The sequence below is a fragment of the Hylaeus anthracinus genome, unplaced genomic scaffold (genome assembly GCF_026225885.1).
Source record: "Hylaeus anthracinus isolate JK02 unplaced genomic scaffold, UHH_iyHylAnth1.0_haploid 11997, whole genome shotgun sequence".
In the NCBI taxonomy this organism is placed as follows: domain Eukaryota; kingdom Metazoa; phylum Arthropoda; class Insecta; order Hymenoptera; family Colletidae; genus Hylaeus; species Hylaeus anthracinus.
The window spans coordinates 7,992,141-8,015,175 of NW_026534344.1; the positions used below are offsets into that span (position 1 = coordinate 7,992,141).

Sequence of the window (23,035 nt, forward strand, 5' to 3'; positions counted from 1 at the left end):
TGTCGACCAACCGTTCCCAACTTTCACGGTTAGGACCTTGACACCTACCGAGCGAGACGCTCGATCGTCGACGTTTGCGATCGGTCCGGTGCGTCGCCGTCTGACATTTCGCGTGACCATTGATAGATCAGTGCACGGTTGATCCATTTGATCCCCAATCGAAAGTTCGGATCCGTCGTCTGACATCGTCCGGGTGGACGGTATACTGTTTGCGAGACGCGGACCAGGGTAACGGAAGTGGAGGAAGTTCAGTGACGAAGTGTGACGCGCGAAGGTACTGCGGTGACGACGTGTGAACTCGGCGATAGACGCTCCTGTGACGTGAGAAAGGTCGTGTTTTCTTCCAGAGAACGACCGGGGCAAGGCTTCTCGCGAGGATTTAAAGCAACGTTATGAGACGGTTCTGACGTATCAGTGGACGTATCACGGTTAATGGGTTGCATGGTAAGTGTCCGTTCACTAGTTGTTGAATTAATTAACTCTTAGAGGCATGCGATTCGAAGGAAAATTAATACCAAAGTTTCACAGAATGCCTATTACTTGTTCAGATTCGTAATTAGTATAAAACGTCAAGTATCCTGTTTTCTTATTACAAGACGATTAATTACTTACACTAAACAATTAAGCGAACTTAGGAAATGATTTACCAAAATGAGGTTTACTTGTTAGACCTTGATATCATAAATAATTGATTGCTATCGGGAGAAGGATCGTTTGTTTGAACTAGGTATGCGTCTAGTTTAATAGCTAATTTTTTTATCGGCTGTACGTTTCAATTAATTACTTGGATCGCCTTCGGTAACAATTTGTTGGTTTTTAATCTGCATATTTGTACAAAAAAAGGTCCAAGAAGGTCCAATTTTCATTCGGTAAACAAAAAGTAGAAAAAATGTTTTATTTTTACAATTAGCGATAGTTAAATCAAAATAAAGTGAGTGATTTCGGTTTTTCGGAGAATGTTTTAAAGCCTATTTTTATTGACCTAAAGTACGATACAAACATTCGACCACGATGACATGTATAGTTTTAACGAGTAATTATATCGAAAAAAAAAAGTAAAAGAGATTATTAACTTTGAAAGATAATAACTTTCTGCTATTTGTACAGCATATTCAAATTTTAAGACATTGGTCAAATACTTTTTGAGATATTAAACGCATCGAATCGAACATAAAGAGAATTCACTTTAAAGTCTTGTAACAATGTTGACTTTTTGAAATTGATTACAATCTTTTCAGAATAACTCTATCAAAACTAAAATCTTTAGGAAAATACGAATAGAACAAAATGTATAAGTAAAATTATATTAATTCATTTAAAACTTGTTTTTTTCAAAATATTTGATACGTAGAAAATTAATTTTAAAGAATTTAATGTAGTTAAGTGAAAAGAAATATACATTAAGTATTTGTACAAGTGTTTTAATTATTCTTGCTTGATATAAAAGTAAAACGAAAAATGAGACCATAAGAACATTTTTAAAAGAAAATATGTACTATAAGTATTCGAAAACGTTCATATCTTTACTCCTTTTTGTATTTTTCTATAACATACAGGCAAGAAGAATAAAACGTGTGTATTTATAATATATGTACTGTTAATTTGTTTTACACTTAACTACCTAAATTACGTTAATAAATAGTTTGAAAATAACAAACATTAAATATTGTAATATAATTTGTAGTAAACTTGACTAATTAAAATGCACTACAATCCGAGGTAATGAAAATAATTTTTTCTTTTATAAATTAACATTCTTTTTTATTTATTTAACGATTAGCGTACATATATATTTTATACGAATATGTAGGTTAGAGACCTACATACAGAAATTGTTACTGAAGATCATCTAAATCAATTTAATCAATGAAGAATAATTCATAAAACATAGTTAAACTATGTTTTATGAAATAAATCAGAACAGTTGCTCATCTTGCTGACGATGCATATCTTTCTATAGTTCTCTTACAATTGAATTTCAACCCCAATTGGATTTTCCAACCAACGCGCTACTACTCCTTTTGTCTTTCAGAAATCGTACCGTTGAATTCGTTTTTCAGTTAATAATCGTTTCATCGCAGGTGGATAAAACTTCATTTGAATAAAAAGTGACGAATAATACCATCGTATAGTAATGTATTCCTAACGTTTATTCGATGCAATGATTAACTTTTTATTTATTCCTTGTGATATATTTTATTCTATAGTATAAATTGTAATTTTAACTATTCATTATTTATGAGGAAGTTATTTATATTTCAAGAAGAATGTCAATAAAAAATGTCCTTTATTCGACACTTTTATTTAGATAAGCATTTCGTCAGTCCCGGATTTTCAGAATCAAAATCGTCGAATGAATAAGTCCTGTAGATTAATTTTGCAAGTCATCGATTAACCCACTTCTGTGAAACGGAGTAAAGAAATGTGTTTCGCGAAAGAATGCCAGAATTACTCGGTTCGAGCCGTTCATGCTAAAATTAACATTCATTACTATGCTCGATCTGTTACAAAGGCCATTCCAAACTATGTCTCCTGGTTCTCGAATATACTGTTACCCCGTTCTGTTTACACGACCGCGACACGCGCAAACATTACGCCAGGGATGGGCAAAATTTTATTTGAACAACACAGAACATGTAAAACCACTGTATACGTGGAAACAATTTTAAGACATACTTTTCATTACATTCACTTCTTCCTGAATGTAAAAGAAAAATCTCCTTACGATATTGATGTAACATTTCACATAATGTATGCTTCCTTTATTATATTATAAAAATTAATAATTTTTAATCACTCTAAACGACGATAAAAGACGAATGTTCTTGAATGAAGTCCTCCAAATACTGTTAATTATTTTTCATGGAATATCTCCTGAAATTATTAGTTAAATATTTGTTCAATCGCAGTGAAATATTCATTGTATAATTCAGATATCAATAAATTCAAATATTTATACTGAATATTCTTCAACAATTCGAATTTTCATTTCAATTCAGAAGGAAACGGAGAAGCAACTGCTTACATTTTATCTTTCATTCAAAATCTCTATCCAGACGAGAATTTTTCCTATATATCTCACGTTATAGATATCGAGTTTGCCACGATTTAGTGAAAATCCATTCTTGGTTGCAATTACACGTGGCCGTGTTACGAGGATGCTTTTCCACGTTCAACGGCATCCACGACGGTCGTTGAGCCGGGGTTTAGACAATGCGATAAATTATTAATGTAGAAAGTTTCGCGGTAGCGGCGACAAAAAGAAAATCGGTCAGTTTGTGTCGTAGGATCGTTTATCGGAACCAGGACATGATCAGGAATCAGTGCGATCGTACACAAGGTAATCTGACCGTGGAGGCAGGAGAAAGCTGGGTTTCCGACTTTGGCCCGTAGTAAACCAGGCGATATACATAGAAGATCATTTGGCATGCTCCGCTGATTCACCGCATCCTTCTTCCCTTTTTCTCCCCTTTCTTTCGTCGCTCTATTCGCGTTTGGTTCCCAACAGATTTCGTCCACGCGTCGTTACCTGCTCGTTGCATCTTCCCCGAGCTCCATTTATCGGGATTAAACCAAGGCAACGTAGTCACGCGTAATTAACTAATTACATCGCGTTTGTTTTCTCACGTAATTACTCCTTTAAACGCTCGTCGAACGCGAGCTCGCGTAAACGCGACCGTTTACCCTCCATTTATTCAGAGGCCGTTCACGTGAAATTTTAGTACACAATGTGTAATCAAGGTTACCAGCCGTGCTCTTCTGCATGTATGTAGACTCTTTCCGAGGTGGTAAAATAAAGTGTTCTTTGTTTTCACTCATCGAGATCGATTGTAATCCTTATTTTTTAAACGGTCAGGGTTATTTGCGATCACAATTTTATTAGTCTACAAGCTGCCAGTAGGTTGTGTGAACGTTATCTTATATTTGGCCAAATAAATTGCGGTTGTCTAATAATTTTGTAAATTGATAACATTTGTCTACGTTATTCAATACTTTCTGTAAATTTTTTAAAATATTTCATTTGAATTGACAGAACATTGAATTAGATTACTTAACCTGGCTTTAACCCTTTTAATACCGACTTAAAAATTCCGAGTTAAGGTAATGTATTTTAGTAAAGCTTGAAACAGAAATTATAAAAAATTAATATTAAATGATAAATACACAATTTATAAAGGAACATGTTATAAAATAACGAGCAAATTAATTAAGGGGTGAAATATTTCAATATATATGTTCAAAAATTAATATTTATAATGTTTACCTAAAATTGTAGCATTAGAAATAAGAAAGACCGTCACTTTGACATAGTTTGACGTCTAGCGTATAATACAAAGCATAAACAACGTATATTGAATTATTTATGTGTTATACATTATTTAAGTTACTACTTTCATTACTTCATACTACATTATTAGGCGATTGAATTACAATAATTTTGTATTACTCGTACAAGTATAGGTATACTTTATAATATTGTAATTGTGTTAACTACTAAATGAACTAAAATTAAGACTTGTAATTTTCAAGTACAAACGCAAAGCACAAAGATTTGTCTTATACACACCTCATAACACTCAAAGGAGTGTCATTTGATGCACACTACAATAAGCAAATTAGACACAGAAATTGATATTAAAGGAATATTTCAGTAAATAGTTTAGTATTACTTCTAGTTATTATTCATAGTATGTATAATTATCACTTTATAGATCAAATTTATTACAAAAAGTCGAAATTGAATGTCTTATATCAAATAATAATAAATGCTTAGTGGCTAGAATCATGCGTTTTGTTAATTTAAATATAAATTATATATGTAAATTACATATAAACAATTTTTTCTTAAACGTAAATACTGGAGAAAAGACCAGTAGATATTTAGCAAGAACTATGACATTATTCTTATATCACAAATACAGTAAAAATTGATCAAATTTAATACCAATGACGTGTCTGAATTTTTTATATAGTTAAAAAATGTAACTGATACTGAAAGAGTATACATTTACAAGTATTATATAAATCAATCGTAGAATCAAACAATGGATAAAAAAAAAAAGTTAATTAAAACGCGTGAAAAACAACAGGTCACACGAGTCGAAACGAGTGATCTAGAAGAAGAGAGAAAAATACGGAGATGATATCAGAGATTAAATTAATCAAATTATCACACATTTTTAAAAAAGAAAAAAATTTAATATATTTTTGAAACTAGATATATTTTTAGACTAATCTAACTAGACTTAAATATATTTTTACCACATTGTTAGCGAGGGAAGAAACATTACCAGATCGAGTCTAATTTTCTTATAATTATTTTAGATCATTTAATTCTGTCTACCAGAGAAGATATAAACTGGAGTAAAAACGTTTCTAAAGAATAAAAGTTGTATCGACTCCATACGTTCTCAATTTTTCAACTGATTGTTATTTTTAACCTTCTACGCATACATCAGCGTGTAACTTACTTTTGTCAGGGTGAATAAATATTAAGTATAATTACGAGGACATAAACTAAAGTATAATGGTGAATGCTACTTTCTTCCTTTACTTTTTAAATTTCAATAACATCGACTATCGAGACCAGCCTCTGTCTGTTCCGGATCGCTGCTCCCAAGTTTCACCTGTTCGATAAAACTTCTAATGCGAATCGATGTGACGCAAGCGGTAACGTTAACCTCGTTCCTATCGAAGCTCGACCTTCGAAACATCCCGCGGAGATCTCGCGTATTACGAGGTCGTGTACGCAGAATCCGTTACTCTAATAAGCACGATAGCCTAATGGATTCCTCGCCCATAAATCAACGATTTCGCGCGATATCCAATTCAACCGTTTCTTAATTAATTCGAATTGGCACGATATATGCGAGAACCAAACAAAAACAAAATTCAGATACCACGTCTCAAGAAGAAACACATAAAGAATATGTTTAATTGAATCTTATCTTCTAGAGACAGCAATAGATATTTAAAGCTTCCGCCATTTCACGAACAATATATCGCGGATTTTAGTCAATCATGGCCTTGATTAGGTCCGTCTCTCTAATGAATGGGAGGCCTCTTCACCTTCTAAATTCAAATGACCAGCACCGAACATTCTACATCAACTACGAAGTGACTTGACACTTGTAGAACTAGGCTCGTAAACGGTGTAAAATTTAATTACAATATCGCTGCCAGGGTTGCTTTTTTTTTAAAATAATGTAACAATACTCTTCGTAAATGCTTTCTTTGATTGTATATGTTAAAAGGCATACGTAATAAGAAGTGAACAATGTTCAATGTGAATGAAATGTCCTCCACGATAGTTAGACGATAACTGTAAAGAATAATATAAATTTCTAAATTATCTTATAAATTGGTTGTATAATTTGATAATTTATATTAAGAGATTAAAGTGTTTATTTGTGTAGACATCAACAGACAAAAAAAATCTGTAAATGCTTTCTTTGATTGTCCATGCTAAAATTTTCTAAGATTATTACTAAGATAATTTACTAAGCTTTACACGCTAAGAAATTACATTGTTTATTTATGTAGACATTAACAGATATAAAACAGCTGAGTGTGAGTCACGTAAGACACTTTTAGAACAATCTAATACGTGCATACTGTTTCATAAATTTATCTTAAATCCGATATATAAGAATCTCAATGACACACATGTGCATTATCTAATGCTAACGTGTTGTCCGTGTTATACGTAAATCGACTGTATACGTATAAGAATAGTGAGCTTTTTAAACATTGATTTTGCAGGAGATTTTTCCTGATTTGATGTTTCCCTTTGACCTGGCATTGTGAGTTCAAAACATAAACCTTTTCTGCCTCTGGTATAATGCACCATTGTTGATTTGCTAGACTGCCTTCTTCCTTAAAAAGTTCTTGGTTAATCACGCGATTCGAGCATTCATCGGAACTTCGTGCAAGCTGAGCGAAGAGATGTGAACGCGGAGAATAGAGATTTCTCGCGTTGACCCCAAGCATCGTCTGACACGTAGATACCACACACACGTACGCTGTCGCGTGTGTACACCTAACTCAGGTATGCCACGGTACCAGGTAGTGGTAAGTTGGTAACGGTTGTCAGCGCACAGACGGCTCGTGTCATTCTTTCCAATCCTGTTCGTTGATTTGTACGTTTAACGCTTATTCGTGACTCTTCCTGTCATTATATATCAGTGATGCACATTCTTCTTTGTCGTTCGACTAAATGAAGTAAAAAGGTCATTCTTTCTAGTATTTTTACATCACTAGGAGTGACAACATAACAGCTGTCTACCAGATACCAATTTGAAGTTCAAAATATTCATATTTAGGAAATATTTAGCTCGTGCCGTTTAGGAGTGTAAGTGCGATGATATTTATAAGATTCACGTTCCTCCTTTTGACACTCCTACGAAAAGTTTGTCATTTCCTTTACCTGGTATATCATTATGCGCCATCCTACTTTTTAACTTGCTTACCGTTATTATCCATAGATTAACGAAGATGACCTGAATTCAGATCAAAATGTAGAACAGTAAAAAACACCACATGTATTCGGAAAACAAATTTTGGCGGTTAACATTGAATTTCTTTCCATAAACTAAAAAAAAAAAAGGAAACCTGAAGTCAAATGACCCAATAAAGATTAGTTTCTTGTATTTAAAATAAAATAATATTTTTTTTTTGTTTTCTTTTCGATTTTTGTTGGTAATTCAGGCAAATTTTAAATCACTTTGTTAGAAATGTCCGCACAAATTAATATTTACGATTGTCATCGAGATCGTATTTAGGTTAATGGTCCGTGTTCTCTAGAAAATATTAAGAATATCAATCAAATAATTTTTGGAAAAAAAAATATAACCGACTTCGAAGAAATATTAAAACTGCACTAAAAAGTATGAAGTAATTTATATTTCCTTTATATTAAATTATGTTAAATAACCTTTTCGTACCTCTTCCTTTTCGAAGTCGGTTAAAAAATAAGAATCACTCTAAACAAATGTATGTAATGAAACACGTTGCGGAAGGATAAGTGGATAAGAAAATTAATAGAAATATTAAATACCTACGAACATTTGATTATTAGTACGAAATGATGGAACCACGCATGTGCGTAGACAAGAATTCAGTAAAAATTTGAACCTACTTCAATATGTGATACAGCGGTAGTGGGTAAGAAATTGTAAAATAATCTTGTTAATTTCCATATGAAAGTTTAGCAATTCGTAAAAAACATTGTGTAACTTTTACTTACAACTAAAAATAACCTCAATGACGAAATCGTCAATTTGCGTATACATTTCGTATAAATCACCAACAAAAATCATACATTCTAATTTATTTCTCAAGTCTTCTCAGTTCAGATGTTTAATTAAATTATAATTTGGGTATCGCATGTTTCGGAAGTAGATGGATCTCTCCATTTCACGAGGCAGTTGTACGTTAATTCGGTGTGACCGATTCGGTGTATCCTAAAGTTCTCCACTTTTTGTATTCTAGATTTAATCGATCGGCAAATGAGCGGTTCAAATGTAAGATTACCCCGTTCATCATCTGCGCTTGAGCAAAATCTCTAAGAAGTAGACATTTGCCGCGTAAATTACAAACTGTCCAAATAATAATAGCCTTACGACGTTAAGCGTGTGATACAACTGAAATGGGAAAGTAATTTCCGATAACGATACTAAGTAGTAGAGCAAAAACGTAAATGATCGTTATTTGATGCGCTTATTAGTTTTTCCTGTAATTATCGCGCCATCGTGGCTGAGGCGCGATTTTCTAATGATCGGTTTCTATCGGAATGACCGACGCCGATTAGTCGACTTTATTGTTCGACCGTCTTGCTCTTGTTGCCCTACATTCGGGGACTACTTTTCGAGCCTCTTAAAATGCAGACGACGCACTGTCCCTTTCAGGTTACTCCAAAGTAACAACATTTTGACACGTAGCAACGATAGAAAGTGGTCGTCGAACGTTTCGTGCATTCACATTAGCATATGCCACAAAATGAACGAAATTGTATTCGAATATTAGATCACGGATAGAATCACGTTACGGTGATCTATATTTTTATGTCAATATACAGGGTGTCCCAACCTAAACGATACAGAGCTCTAACTCCAAAACTATCGGCCGAATGCAAAATTTCAAATATGGAAATTGCATGGTAAAATGGGGCTCATGTTTCAGCGCGAAGGAATTTTTGTTAACAAGGACAAGAAAACTAAAAACAAATGCCGGTTTCTTATTACAGTTTTTGTAAACATGAATATATCAATTAATGAATACAAACATTTTCTACGATTTTAAAGATATCCTACAGTTTTCAGTGGCATTGAATGACTTTGTATAACATAAAGATTTATTATAAAAAATGTAATATTTTGTTTAAAAAACACATTGGTGACGTTGAAATCTCATAGAAAAATTATCCTGAACAAAATTACGTTCTGCCATTATTAGTTAATTAGATATATACCCCGAAAAATTAATAGAAAGCATGTGGAGACGGTACCAAGCTATAATTGCTAACGGAGGAGATTGGACACCTTATTAGGTAAATGCGTATCAATGCTTTAGGTGTAGATTCGACTCATACTAAAATTTTGTACAAATATATAAACAATCACAGAAATATAGTCGACGCGCTCTTATGAGACAGACTGTATCAGGACGTGTAAACAGAAAAATATATATTGAATTAATAGACGATCAATTAAATAAGCACGCGACTCATTGGTAGCAGTACGTTTACTTTTTAACAGGATAACGTTGCAATACACACCGCAAGATGTGTTAAAATTTATTTTAGTTATAAAAATGTGACATGCCTCGAGTGGTCCGTTCACGCGACCTTAATATTATTGAAGATATGTGGGCAGAACTTTCAAGAAACAGTTATGAGAATGAAAAACAATACGAAGATGTAATGGAATTAAAACAAAGTATTGTTACAAATTGTAGTCTTTTAAGACAAAAACACATTAGAAAATTGTTTGTTTAAATCAATTTCTAATCACTTAGTAGATGTTATACAGCGAAAATATGGTTTTGCTAAATCTTAGTTTGGAATTAAACGAAATATTTCTGTTCGAACAATTATATTTTTTAATAAAGTCCTATCATTTTGCCCGACTCAAGTCGATACATGTTTATATTATTTTCTCTAATTTCTTTCCTGTACAAGAGACAAACTTGCGATTCTATGCGGATACTTTGAAAGACACATCTAATATATAGGGTGAATAGTATATCCATATATCGTATTAGGTTATATGAAATTTACAAATGCATCACGCGTCCCATCATTTTGTTCGGCACTGTAGATGATAGCCCCAACCATGACTCGAAGAAGGACGTCTTTCGTCGTTTCACCGACTTTTCACTGTATACGCGATACGACCAGGACTATCACTTTCTGGAATTCGCGCGGAGCGAAACGATAGTCCCGACGAGAGTTTGAGTCATTGAAGTCGAACCGAGTCGAAGGAGGCGATTGGTTTTGCACGAATGGTCAGGCCCCAAGCGTATCTCGAACGTCCCAAGTGAAAGCAGAGAATGTCCGTAAATGCCGTTGTGTATCTCGCTTTGCATCTCTTCGTCTCTTCTCTTGTCCGTTCCCCGTGGCTTCGGGTTACTTTCTACACCGTTTCGTTATCGAGGAGAATCCGTGTCCGAGCAACTGGGCGTAAAAATATATCGGTCAAACAGAGGGTGCACCGAGCAACACGAATTCGGGGAGTCACGATCGTTCGTGAATCGAGAAAATATGCAGAGGAACGAGACCTCGACGGAGCAACCGATTTAAAAAGCCAGAGAAAGCTCCTTCGATCTGGAGTGCAGCACGAGTTGAAAGAACTTGTCAACTGTTATTTTTGGCTTATTTCAAATGATAACAGCGGAAAATAATTTTCTGGTGCATGTTTTTCGAAATAAAACTCCAAAGTAGTCGCGTTGTCCCAGTTACCTGTTCACTCACGTTGTAGAATAACTTTAAGGCCCCATAGCATAGTGCGCGCGCGGTAAGTGGATGTATTTTTAATAATTTTTTTCCAGCAAACGATGAATGTTTTTTTGTTTCATTGATACTTCTATCCAATATATACGTAAATAAGACACTACACAAATTTTCTTATCCAAATATTCCGAATAGTTTGCGGTGTACACCGCTACACTCTGACGAAGTTGCTGCTTGGTGGTTGACAGCGATTAAGCTATAGTAGGAAATATAGGAATTTATTGTGTAAGAACTTTTATTAAGAATAATCAATTCTAATGGTTGATGTCCTATAAACAATTAATTTAAAGAAAACAAGTGAATTTCTATATTTATCGTAAACTGTAATAGTTTCATTTTAAAATACAGTAACAAAAAAGACTACTTTTTCTTGTCAATAAAAATAAGTGTCTATTCCTGTTACTTAAAACTTTTACTTTCAGGTTTTATAAATTTTATTCGAACTAGAACTTTTATTTTGTACAACTTTTACTTAATCGTTTTCATCGGAATTAGTATGAGAACTTTTATTATGAAACTTTCAGTTAAACTTCTTCGATCGAACCTATTGGAAAAGCTTCGTAATCGTTTCGACCCCTGATTTACAGTAAAACCTCGATTTAACGGACCCTCGTCTAACGGATTTCGGATTTAACGGATAGAATTCCACAGTCCTATATCGGTACATCTTTAAGAACACGATGCTTATTTCTTTCCTGTGTTCTTTTATAACTCTCCAAAGACTGTAGCATTTTATTAGCTTATCCTGGGCGACTGGAAAGAATTCTCCACGATTTTCATTCACTTTAATTTAAATTTAGTGAAGAGAACAATATTTCTCCAGGTTTGTTTTGAAATTTCAAAGTACATTTGTCTTAATCTATGAATGCTTGAAACGTTTTGTGATTCATATTCTAAACAATAGTCAGAGAGTACCAAATATAGAAGATCGAAAATGTTTCAAACATGTGTAGACTGTAACGAATATATTTAGTAATAAGAAGATTTAGCAAAAAAAAAGGTTTTTTCATTGTTAGTTAGAATAGCATAACTCACAGATTAACAATTAATAACCCTACTATCGTGAAAATATAATTTATGGTGGATTGGAAGAATATTTCTTACATCATCATAATTTTCAAAAATATTTGTCATAATTCCTTGTAGTAATGCCTTCAGACAAATTGTGTGGATTGAATTGTATGGATTGCTAGTAAATATGAAAATAAACACAAACATGAATTAATAATTTTTCTTTTGGATCAAATGAATAGATATAGCAAGACTTTCTCAACATTGTTTAAAGAGTAACTCTAAAACTAGAGTTACCCTTTAATAGAGTAATAGTTTCTACTTTGAGAGGGCGATTTGGTATAACCAATGTTTCCAAACTGAAATTTAAATTCAAAGTCAAACAGTTTTAGAGAAGTGAAAAAAGTGGACTAAGTTATTTTCTTTAAGTATATTAGGTATAAGAATTGACACTTTTTAAGCTAATGTATTGGTGTAGGGTTTAGCAATGTCTATACAGTGACATCATGAAAACTCTTTTAACGAAGAGGTCTTGTTTACTTCGTGTAAGGTCGATTGGTCAGTCTTTTAAATCTTCTATTGTTCTGTTGGAGAAGTGTTCACACGAGTGGGTTGGTGTAAGCTATTAGTTGACCGTGATGTTTGACCGTTTGTTCTTGGGTAATATGTGTGATTAATGGAGTGCTAAGATCCTAATGAATAGTTCTGTTGGATACGTGCCACGGCTCGTCGGTCACTGTGCGAGAAATATTTGATTAGGTTCTTTGTAGGAGGACAGTATTGAATGAACTAGCAGATTCTCATAGATCTATACCATAGATCCATATAAGATTCATAACCAGATTCCATATGACGAATACCCTATTTTATTCTATATGATTTTCAAATAGTACTTAAAATATTGTTTTATTCTAAGGATATCGAAAAGAAAAGAATTCAATTTATAAAGATTTTATTTATTTTAAATTATATATAGTTTATCGATAACATTAAAATGTTGCTGCTGAAAATATCGAAATACAGTGGTAGCGTTACAAGTAGAATTATTTTCTTGATCTTTCGTTATATGTTACCGCGTCATTGTATATGTTTGCTTAAACTAAAAATATTTCTGTCAAATATTGTAGTTCCTTGCATCAGAATATTTATTTCTAAAATATTTATTAGTAAAATATATATTTGTTAAGTTTAACTGTGTTGTTTACATGCAAGTATCTGGTTGTTTGTTTTATTAGGTTGTCCAGAAAATTCGTGTCAAGTTTTATGAAAAATTCGAAGGCACATTTGAATTTTTTAACCGACTTCGAAAAGGAGAAGGTTACTCAATTCGAATTCTATATTTTTTTTCTTTTTACTTAAATATATGTTTTTTGAATTACATAGGTACCATTTTGTTCCACAACCTTTCCACCTTTTAAGGGACGTTGTTATTCATGTTATTCATTTTCAACCATTTCGATATATTCAGACCTACACCACCAACCAAAAATCGACATGGACCTTCTAGACAACCCAATAGTTTCTATAATGTTAACCCTTTGCACTCGAGGCCTTTTTTCTGGTACCTGTCAGCAACTCAAGATGTTTCTTAGCATTCTATTGCCATGAATTCTAAGCTATCTAGATTTGAGAATAAGATCACCTTTACCTCACCGACAATCATTTTATTGACACTTCGAGTTCCAAAGAAATTAAACCTAAAGAAACATTAGACATTGTACATTTGCTGCATGAAACCTAATGGTGTTAATCTAGTGGTGGTGACTGAGAGTCACCTCTCCAGTGAAAAGGGTTAACTTTGTCTATTCAAGCCCAATACTTGTATCGCTACATTATAAATTCTTATACCAATAAAGACCGAAACTAAAGGTCGAAACATAAATCATTCTAAACAACAATGCTTCTACCACCAATCAACTTCGTTTATTTAGTTCCCCAACTTGTAACCATCCGGTAAAATTTTCATTTCAAATCAGAAGATGCCATATTTCAAGCCTCTGACGTGAAAAGACAACTCTAGATGCAACCGCGAATCGTTGCAAAAGGAGAATGATCGCGACCACGATGTCAGGACAGATAGAGAGCCGCGACGAAGTCGATGACGAGGATGATGACGAGGAGGCGTCGCTCGGTTGGTCGGCGAGGCCATGCCAATCAGGTCACCCAGATCCAATAACGAAGACGAGCCGAACTGAGCTTTCTCCGAGGCTCGCGAGTACGCGCGTGTGCGCAGAATTCTATGCACGCTTGTGCCACGCACCTGTAAGCGGGCCTCGCTCGCTGACGGACGGCCAATGAACGCGGAAGAATTTTCGAGTCACTCGAGCCTACTCTTTGACTCTTTCCCCGTGCGTGCTACGAGTCCAAGAACGTGGCCGCGCAAGAGTAGGTACTCCACAGGTGAAACTCCGGCGTTTTTCAGAGGTCCCAATTCTGGGTGCGCATACAGTGACCTACAAACTTCGTCAAACACGGTAGAACTCCATTTATCCGAACTTCAATTATCGGAACGTCGTCAATGTCTGTTTTAGTGAACTTCTGATGGAGATTATCCGAACTTCTGTCGAGCATCACTCCAATTAAATGAACACTCCACCAACGAGAATGTCAACATATTCTTATTGTTCCATTTTTCGAAAGATACACATGTTAACACTTTATTTACCAGAAGCCTATTTATAAGCTTTTTAATTCCAGTATTTAGCTTTTTGAATTTATTTACTGTGTTGATGGTTGTCTGCTTACAATGTTCAGTGTTTGGAAACAGACTTTGCTTTCGATGTATCCAGAACAGTATGGAGAAATTATTGTCAGCCTAGATTGGCATACGCTACTGTAGAAAATTCTTTTCTTAATTAAAGACTGTTTTTAAATAGCCCGGTAGATAAAGTGTTAAGAATGTTCCCTATGAGATTTTTTTTTAAGCACATTGATGTCATCCATTCTTTAAATGCAATCATTAAGTGGTTGAAACCACAGCCACTGGCAAATGCAATTAATGTAGAGTGTTCGAAAAATTTAGAAAATCAAGCATTAGTAAAGTCCTTAAACAAAAATAACTGATTCTCTTTCAACGAAACATACTTTATATTTCATATTTCGTGATATATTTTTTTATTATTATTTGAAGTTTAATAAATAACAAGAAATATTTATAGCTGTTATCTTTAATCTTTAGCCAAATGAACAGTTCATAAAGCTTTATAACATTTATTTATCAAGGTTTATCAAATTGTCCTTGTATAGATTAACACTGCATGCCAGTCGGTCGAATAACTCCAAGGTCATTTGAAGGTCAATACACTACACTAACGCGCAAAACTTAGCGGACAAATTTTTAAACGGTTCAAAAACACGGAAGTTTTCAACCGATTAAGGGGAGGGTATAGAAAAACGCCTCTTTGAAACAGGCCAGGGATGACGAAAGGGGTTAAAAAATTCAACAAACCTTTGGGACGACTCTCCTTGACGACCTCTACAAAATGCACCCCTTGAAATCCATCTCGGACAAACTCACCCCCCACAACCTACCACCCCCTCTAAAATCCACAATTTTTGGACGACGGTCTCGATTTTGGGCTCAATGCATTCTCTGAATTCTCCTGATCCAGAAAATGGTATCACCCATACCGTGCACCTCATAGGCACCCTTTGGGGGGTGGAACAGCTCCCAAATTTTCAACCCCCTTCATAAGGGTGCACTTCCACACATCGGAGGACGATGAAATTCGCCATGTTTGTTCTTGATACGTTAAGGATGAATATCGAAAATGTCCCGTTTCGAAAACTGCCCCCGGAGCTGAAGGAAGGGGGGCAGATGTAGGGGTGGTACACCCCCAAGTGTAAGGGTTAAAACGTTGTTTCGTTGCATGGATCACATGTCCAACAGTCCAGGGCATCGGGCTAACGCAGTTTTGATGTCTTTTTCCAGCGTGAATAGCAATAAAATACGAAAATGTCGATTTTTTTTTTAAATCTTGAACGAGTAACCCCTCGTCAACGCCGTTCATGGATTCGGACGCGCGAATGCTTTATTAACAGATACCAAAAAAATCAGATTTTGTGAATCACGCTTTCGTTGTCAAATCGGAATAGATTTGAGAGAGTAGTAAGTGGGCCGGACGGAGTAGGCATTCAGACTTATCCCGCACATACAGTTTCACTTTATAAAATTACAATATTCATTTTTCAAATCGCTGACCTTTCAAACTTTCGTTTGTCTGCCATTGTATGTGGTTACTCTATATAGCTTTGGTGTTGAAAAGTTGAGACACCCTATGGGTGTAACAGTAATCATATATATTGATATCTGTCGATATGGGTGATTTTCGAATTATCTAAAATAAACATGTTGATTGAAATTTGTCTAATTTGTTCTTCAAGTTTTCGAGATAGTACTTTAAGGTTCGAACTTTGGAGGGTGGTTCACTCCTTAAATTTGACTAATAGTAAAAAAATACGTATCGTATATTACTTGTTGGTTTTCAAAAAAGCCTATAAAATTTCATTCATACCAAATCTAATCGGACTATTCAGGTCCTTTTCATGAAAAAATCATCTCATTACAAAATATACAAACAGAAATCTAGTTATATTAACTAGTGTAACTTTGAAATCATAATATTTATTAGAATTATAATAGGTTAGACGTAAAAAAATTAAATCAATTTATTCCGCTTAAAAAAAATGTATCCTTGAAGACGTTAAGGAAAGAAGGAATTTGTATTACAGATTCTGAAGTATTGATTAACTCGAACGCAACTAAGCTTGCAAACTGAAATTTGTACGCGACATTTCGCCACCATTTTCGAGACTTTATCTCATAAATTTCTCTCATTGTTTAAACTTCGCCTACACGTGTATGTTTATCTTGCGGTGTTTAACTACCAACATGTACTGCAAACGGTTTTAGAGAAAATGCGTAAAATTCGCGTGGTATAACGGGGACCCGTGTTGGCACAGACATACATACCTCTTTGCATGGCGGAACCCCATGCGCAACGAGCTTCAGTTTCAATTTATTACTACAGCGTTTCGCTCTAACCACGCTTTCATACGTGAAACCCGTTTTACCTTTTAGATTTAACCGCGGAAACGCATTCGCATGTTTGTATCCCCGTAAAATCTATGGAAAAATCGGATGAAGATAAATAAACGAACGGGGTTACCTCATAAAGATTTCGTTCGAAGAGTAATTGCTAACTATTCCGTAAGAACGAAGAGTAATTCCTCTGATGGTGTTTGTGCGTGGCTTCATCGTTAACCCTTTGCGTTCCTATGCCGAGTGAGGCTCGACAAAAATGCACTGAAATCAGAAAATTTGGACTGCAAAGGGTTAAGAAAATATCCAAAAGTGAACGTCCTTACAACAAAAAAGACTTGAATTGGAGAAGGGAGAGATGCCACCTTGGACACGTGAAAATCATAGCTATATTCAACTATTTTTTTGTTGAAAACAATTGGTTTAATGAAAAATCTATTCCCTGTAGCTTATTAGACATCTGTTGAATAATAATAAGACAATTTTTATTTGAAATATTTGTCAACAACTTGTCGTTAGCAAGTCTTTTTCAAATGACATGGTTGACACGTTCTCAGACATGGTTAAATCTGAAATAAAAAAAAACAGGTATTTGAATTTTCTACATGATATATACTGTGGAAGTACATACAGATTTTTCAAAATATCAATTTTCATGGGAATGGTAAACATTTATAACAAAATTTCGTTTTTAGCGCAAAATTTACAGTAAAAAATATGTATAGTAACATACAGTTAGTGTAATAAATATTCGTACAGTAACCCATTTAAAATAAATGGTACTTGTACGAATACTCATTACACTGACTGTATGTGTAAATAACATATATATGGTCACGTACTAAAGTATAGTTTAGTTTCTTAATGTTTCCCGATTCATTTACGTATTAAATAAGAGTCTCAATGCCACTAAATACGTATTTAAATATACAAATGAATAATATTAATCTCTAGTATCGTGTCTTGTCCCAGCCATGATGTTTGCTTTTCATCAACTTTACATTTCTGTCAACAAAAGACAATTCATTTGTAGTCATGTATTGGTAAGGTGTACATTAACATGTAGAAACAGTCATTAACAGTGCTGAGCTTATAAATGATAGGTTAACAAAATCTGAAAGTTAATTATTAATGTAAATTACATTGGACACCAAGTCAGAAGAAGTGAAACAAATTTAAATTATATCAAAGAAATAATTATTGAAATTTAGTCTGGAAGATGTTTCAGCAACCTTTGTCAAAGGGATTTCATACATCGGAGAAATCTGAAAAACATTTATTTAAAATACAACAATGTTTTCTTCTTTTATCTTTTGTAGTAACACATACTAATACTAATACTAACTAAGAGAAATAAGAAATGGACATACAAGAGAAACATACAATTGTCCCTTATTCGCGAAGGTCTCATCTTCGTATGTTAATTTGAAAAAATTGATAACTGAAAAATGAAACAAACGAGAATAATGAGAATTACTAATACTGCCTACTTCAACAAAAGTACATTTACTAAAACTGGATGAATCCTTATCTTTATAATGGAATTATTGACCGAATTGTAGTTGTTCTGCTATACTAGGTTCGTAATAAAGGCGGAGCAAACTCCACTAGTCTGTCTATTTTCAAAAAGAATGTTAATATTCTAACTAGTTGATGGAGAGGATATCAGATATCAAACTGATAAAATAAAATGATGTACCCTTCAAACCTTTGGCGTAATAAGCATTAATTGGTGCCACACGCCTTGACGCTTTCTGCAAAACTACACTAATTCCGTAAGAACGAAAGGATCGCCAATGATAATTACCTTCTCGTCTTCCTCTAGATGGTTTTTGTCGTGATCGAAATTGCTTGAAATCGAAGCCCGAGAAACGGAACGGTTCGATGGAAAGTGACTTCCGTGTATTCCTGCTTGTTCGCTTCAGCTCGATCGTGTCGCGCGTGAACGTCACGTTAAGCGCCACGTCAGTTATCAGTGATTGACAATATGTAATTTAAAAGATTGTATTCCCATGTTAAACCTTAGCACTCGAGACGATTTTGTAATGCAACCTACTAGCAACTCCAAACAGTTTATGAGGTACCATTTATGGAAATTAGAAAGTTATATTCTATGAATAAAGAAAACAGTGGGTGGTATTTTCAAATCAAATTTTCTTCTGATATTATCTCTGACTCTCTTATAAAGAACAAATGTGGAATTTCACATTTTATATTTTGTCATAGTGTAGTATCTACGAATGCAGTTTCGCATATGCATTATGAGCTCACTAGAGTAATTTTCGCAGTACAGTAATGTCTCCATAAATGCACAGAAACTAGCCAAAGGTTAAAACCAGGTAAATAGTTTATTCCAATGCTATTATTTTTATAGGCACTAGCCTAAAAATGCTATACAAGAAGAAAATATTTTTTACTTTTTAGTATATTTTATTAATGAAAGCATTGTTGAACATTTTGTTTAGATATTTGTTGAATTGTATAATGTTTAGTCTCACCACATGATACATCATGTACACTTCACCATCACGAGCACTTTTTGGCCACTGTACGTACAAACAGGAAGGGCAAGTTAAATTAAACCATATTCAAATGGGCGTAGTACTATAAAGATTCCGATTCGAGCTATAAAACGAATAATTTTACATAGTCGCGTAAACGGAAAAGAAAACAATGGCGCTTAACGTGATAACCGACAAATGAAAGGGAACAATTGTCGCGCCTATCAACGCGAAACGTTCACGACGTCACGCTTCGATGTGTAATTTACTCGGTGAATGTTAAACGCGGATGCTATAATTGATTTCATTGGAATCGGATTGCGGAAATGGAGGAATACTTTCGCCGTGTGTAATGGAATTGAAACGATTGCGTTACACACAAAAAAAAGAAAAGAGAATTTTTATCGGCAGTCCCGGGACAAACAGCTACACTCAGAGAATTAAAATAATACAAAAAAAACTAAATTAAGCAGAACTAACTGCAACCAAATTCTGTTTTTCGAGGATTGGTTTATACTAGTTTATAACTCATTACACGTGTAATTACAATTAACTTTGATTCTCATTAGTCACTGCAGCAACACCTCTACATTCTGTTCAACACTTGTACGCGCTCCCATCCTACAGTAGAATGGTTTGTCGCTTCACGTTTCACTTTTAGCGTTTCTTATGTTTTCTTCTATCGACATTGCCTAATTAATTATTGATGCTACTATCATTTAGAAAATCATTCTTGACTTATTCGCAAAGTTTCATCCGACAATTCGAGTTACAATCAGAAACTGCAAGTTACTCTATCCACGTTCAAGCAAGGAATAAAATTCTTATAAACGCAGCAACGTCTAGCGGCCGAAATCGGCTCTAATTTTGATCAGATTATATTACTTTGATGACGATTTTCATCTCTACTAAAAGTTTCAGATGAAAACTCGAGTTACAGTTTGTGATTATCAGAGGGAATTCATTGTCTGGATCTAAAAAAAAAAGAAGGAAATTTAAACGATTTCTTATTGATTAACCAATAATTTATTAATAAGAACTATCAAATGATCAAATCAGCGATTAAGTTTCTGATTCAAATAAACTGAATATAATGACGATAATGAGTATTACAAAAAAAAGAAAATCAATAAAATATGATTCATTGGCGAATTAGCCGAAATAGTTATCCACAATAATTAATATTAGATTACGGTGGTTCATCGGATTTTATACCACAAGAACGCAAACAATTTGTATAACGATATCGCCTTATTTGATATTGTCACGTCCCGGATTTCAGATTTTGAAAATCTGTCGCCCGGTTCGATCAAATGATGCTTGCTTTTTGTCCCACGCCTCTCTTAAACGACTCGCATCTAGACGGGATCCTGATCCGGATTGAGTCTACCCTTGCGATTACTATTTACTAGAAATTAGAAATCTTTGGACTTACTACTTGTTGAGGTCGAGCACCTTTAGGATGTAACGTTCCCACCGCGGGTCGTTGGGTGAGATGGTCCACACGGGCTCACGTGGTCGGGGTATGGTCAGAGGGGCGAGCCTCCAAGGTAACGGTGCTGGTGCCGATGCTGGTACTGATGCTTATGCTGGTGCTGATGCTTATGCTGGTGCTGATGCTGATGCTGACGCTGATGCTGATGCTCGTACTAGTTCGTTTTTGATCACTCGCGGCTTCTCTACGCGCCCGAGCGAAAACCTTCCAGATTGTACTGATAGTTCGTAGTCGCGTAACAACCGGCGAATTTGTTCGCGTCTGCCCGAACGATACTTTCGCGAGGTTCTGGTGTCTTTCATCTACTGAGAGGGAAAAATGAAATTTATATAAATTCTAATCGGGGATGAATCTCATGTTCCGCCAATCGTTAGCAAATCCGTGCAACCCTTTACGACCGCTGGTTTTGCGTCTATTGCTTTCAAAACCGGCTTCGACGCCTCGACCCTGATCGGAATGTCCGCTCTGCCTTGGATCGGAAAGGAGCCGCGTTAATCAAATCCATGGCTACCGTTCGGGAAAACCGGCTTCGATGCCTCGATCGACACTTACAGCAACCACGAAAGTGACTTTAGACTTGAGTAAGATGACAGAAAAGAAACCCACGGCCGAGCAATGTTTCTATCTTTAGGATTTCTAAATGACCGGCTTCAACGCCTCGATCATAAATCGAAATGATAGTTGACTCAACTATAATTTGTTCCCTTTTCCCTCTCCGAACGCGTCGTATGATTTAAGGAAAAAAAAATAATTAGAGCTTAGGTATTTGTTAAATTACGTTACTGGTTTTGTATTAAGACCCGCGCACGGTCTTTTATTATAGCAAATACAATCGATTACAATTTCTGAATAAAGGTTCGCTATACCTTGACTTCGCAATAGAACTCGATGGTTAACTTTTAACCATTCCCGAACTTTGACAACTACGATTCTGAACGAGAACTAGAACGAGGACTATACAATTACGGACGACAACTGAGATACTTCGGTTCTTAATGATTTCGGACAACTCACGATGACTACGCTTCGGTTCTTAATGATTTTGGACAACTAGCGACGACTGACAACTATGATATTTCGACTATGACTTTAATTTCTCGACGATTCCGAACGATAACCGGCCCGAGCTCCTGAATTGCGGGCGTACTTATACCCCTAATTCGGGACCTTTGGTCCAAAGGAAGGAGGAAAAAATCATACCACGTGATTATTAACAATTCCATGGGTGGTGGTGGATTTCTTCCCATGGCGTTAGCAATAACATCTTGCCCGAAATCATTCCTAGATGTTTAGGCTTCGCCTTATCGGAGTCGGATGGCTGACATCAACGATAGCCACTGCCGGCGGTTCCTTTGCTAGCGCTACGCTTAAATTCGGCAAAAAGGTGCAAGGTCTTATTAGATCTAGCTGTTATCGCTTAGGTTCTCTCTTACTTACTAAACGCTTTCCAGTCTAAGGTATAGCGTGACGTTTGAATATACAAATGCCTAATCTGTTGTCGGTTTATTATGAAGAAAAAATATATCCGCGGTTCGGACGGTCGATACGCGAACGTCACAATATCATACCGAGAACACTTGAAATAATAAAGAAAATTGATTTTGGACCACTTATTCTTAACCACTTATTAACCCGTTCGCGATCGGAAAATATTTTACGTTTCTAATACCGAGTACTGACGAAAATAATAAAATTCTGAAGCTGGACATCGCAAAGGATCGTTGGGTCGAAGATAAAAATAACAAACTATGTTTTGAAATATCAATGTTGTTAATATATAGTGTATAAAATAAAAAGATTTTCGTAACTAGACTGGGGATGCAGTCAACAATATGCAAACAATATGCAAGAATATAAAAAAGATTGAAAATAAAGTTCATGTTATAATATTTGCAGAATAAAATGGATTCCTATTTAGGTTCAATTTTTGTAGGCAGTTCGCGAAGATTTTATTTTGCATAAAGATCCGCAGTCTATTC

At 34.9% G+C, this 23,035-nt stretch overlaps 1 protein-coding gene across 1 annotated transcript in view; it reads left to right on the plus strand.

Annotated features, from left to right (window-relative positions):
- The first annotated feature begins 396 nt into the window (after positions 1–396).
- Positions 397–23,035, plus strand: part of LOC128889455 (serine protease filzig) — a 61,246-nt gene continuing 38,607 nt past the window's right edge. The window contains exon 1 of the mRNA XM_054147101.1: positions 397–444. Within this exon, the coding sequence (XP_054003076.1) occupies positions 433–444 (12 nt within the window). The 5' untranslated portion in view covers positions 397–432. The remainder of the gene's footprint in view (positions 445–23,035) is intronic.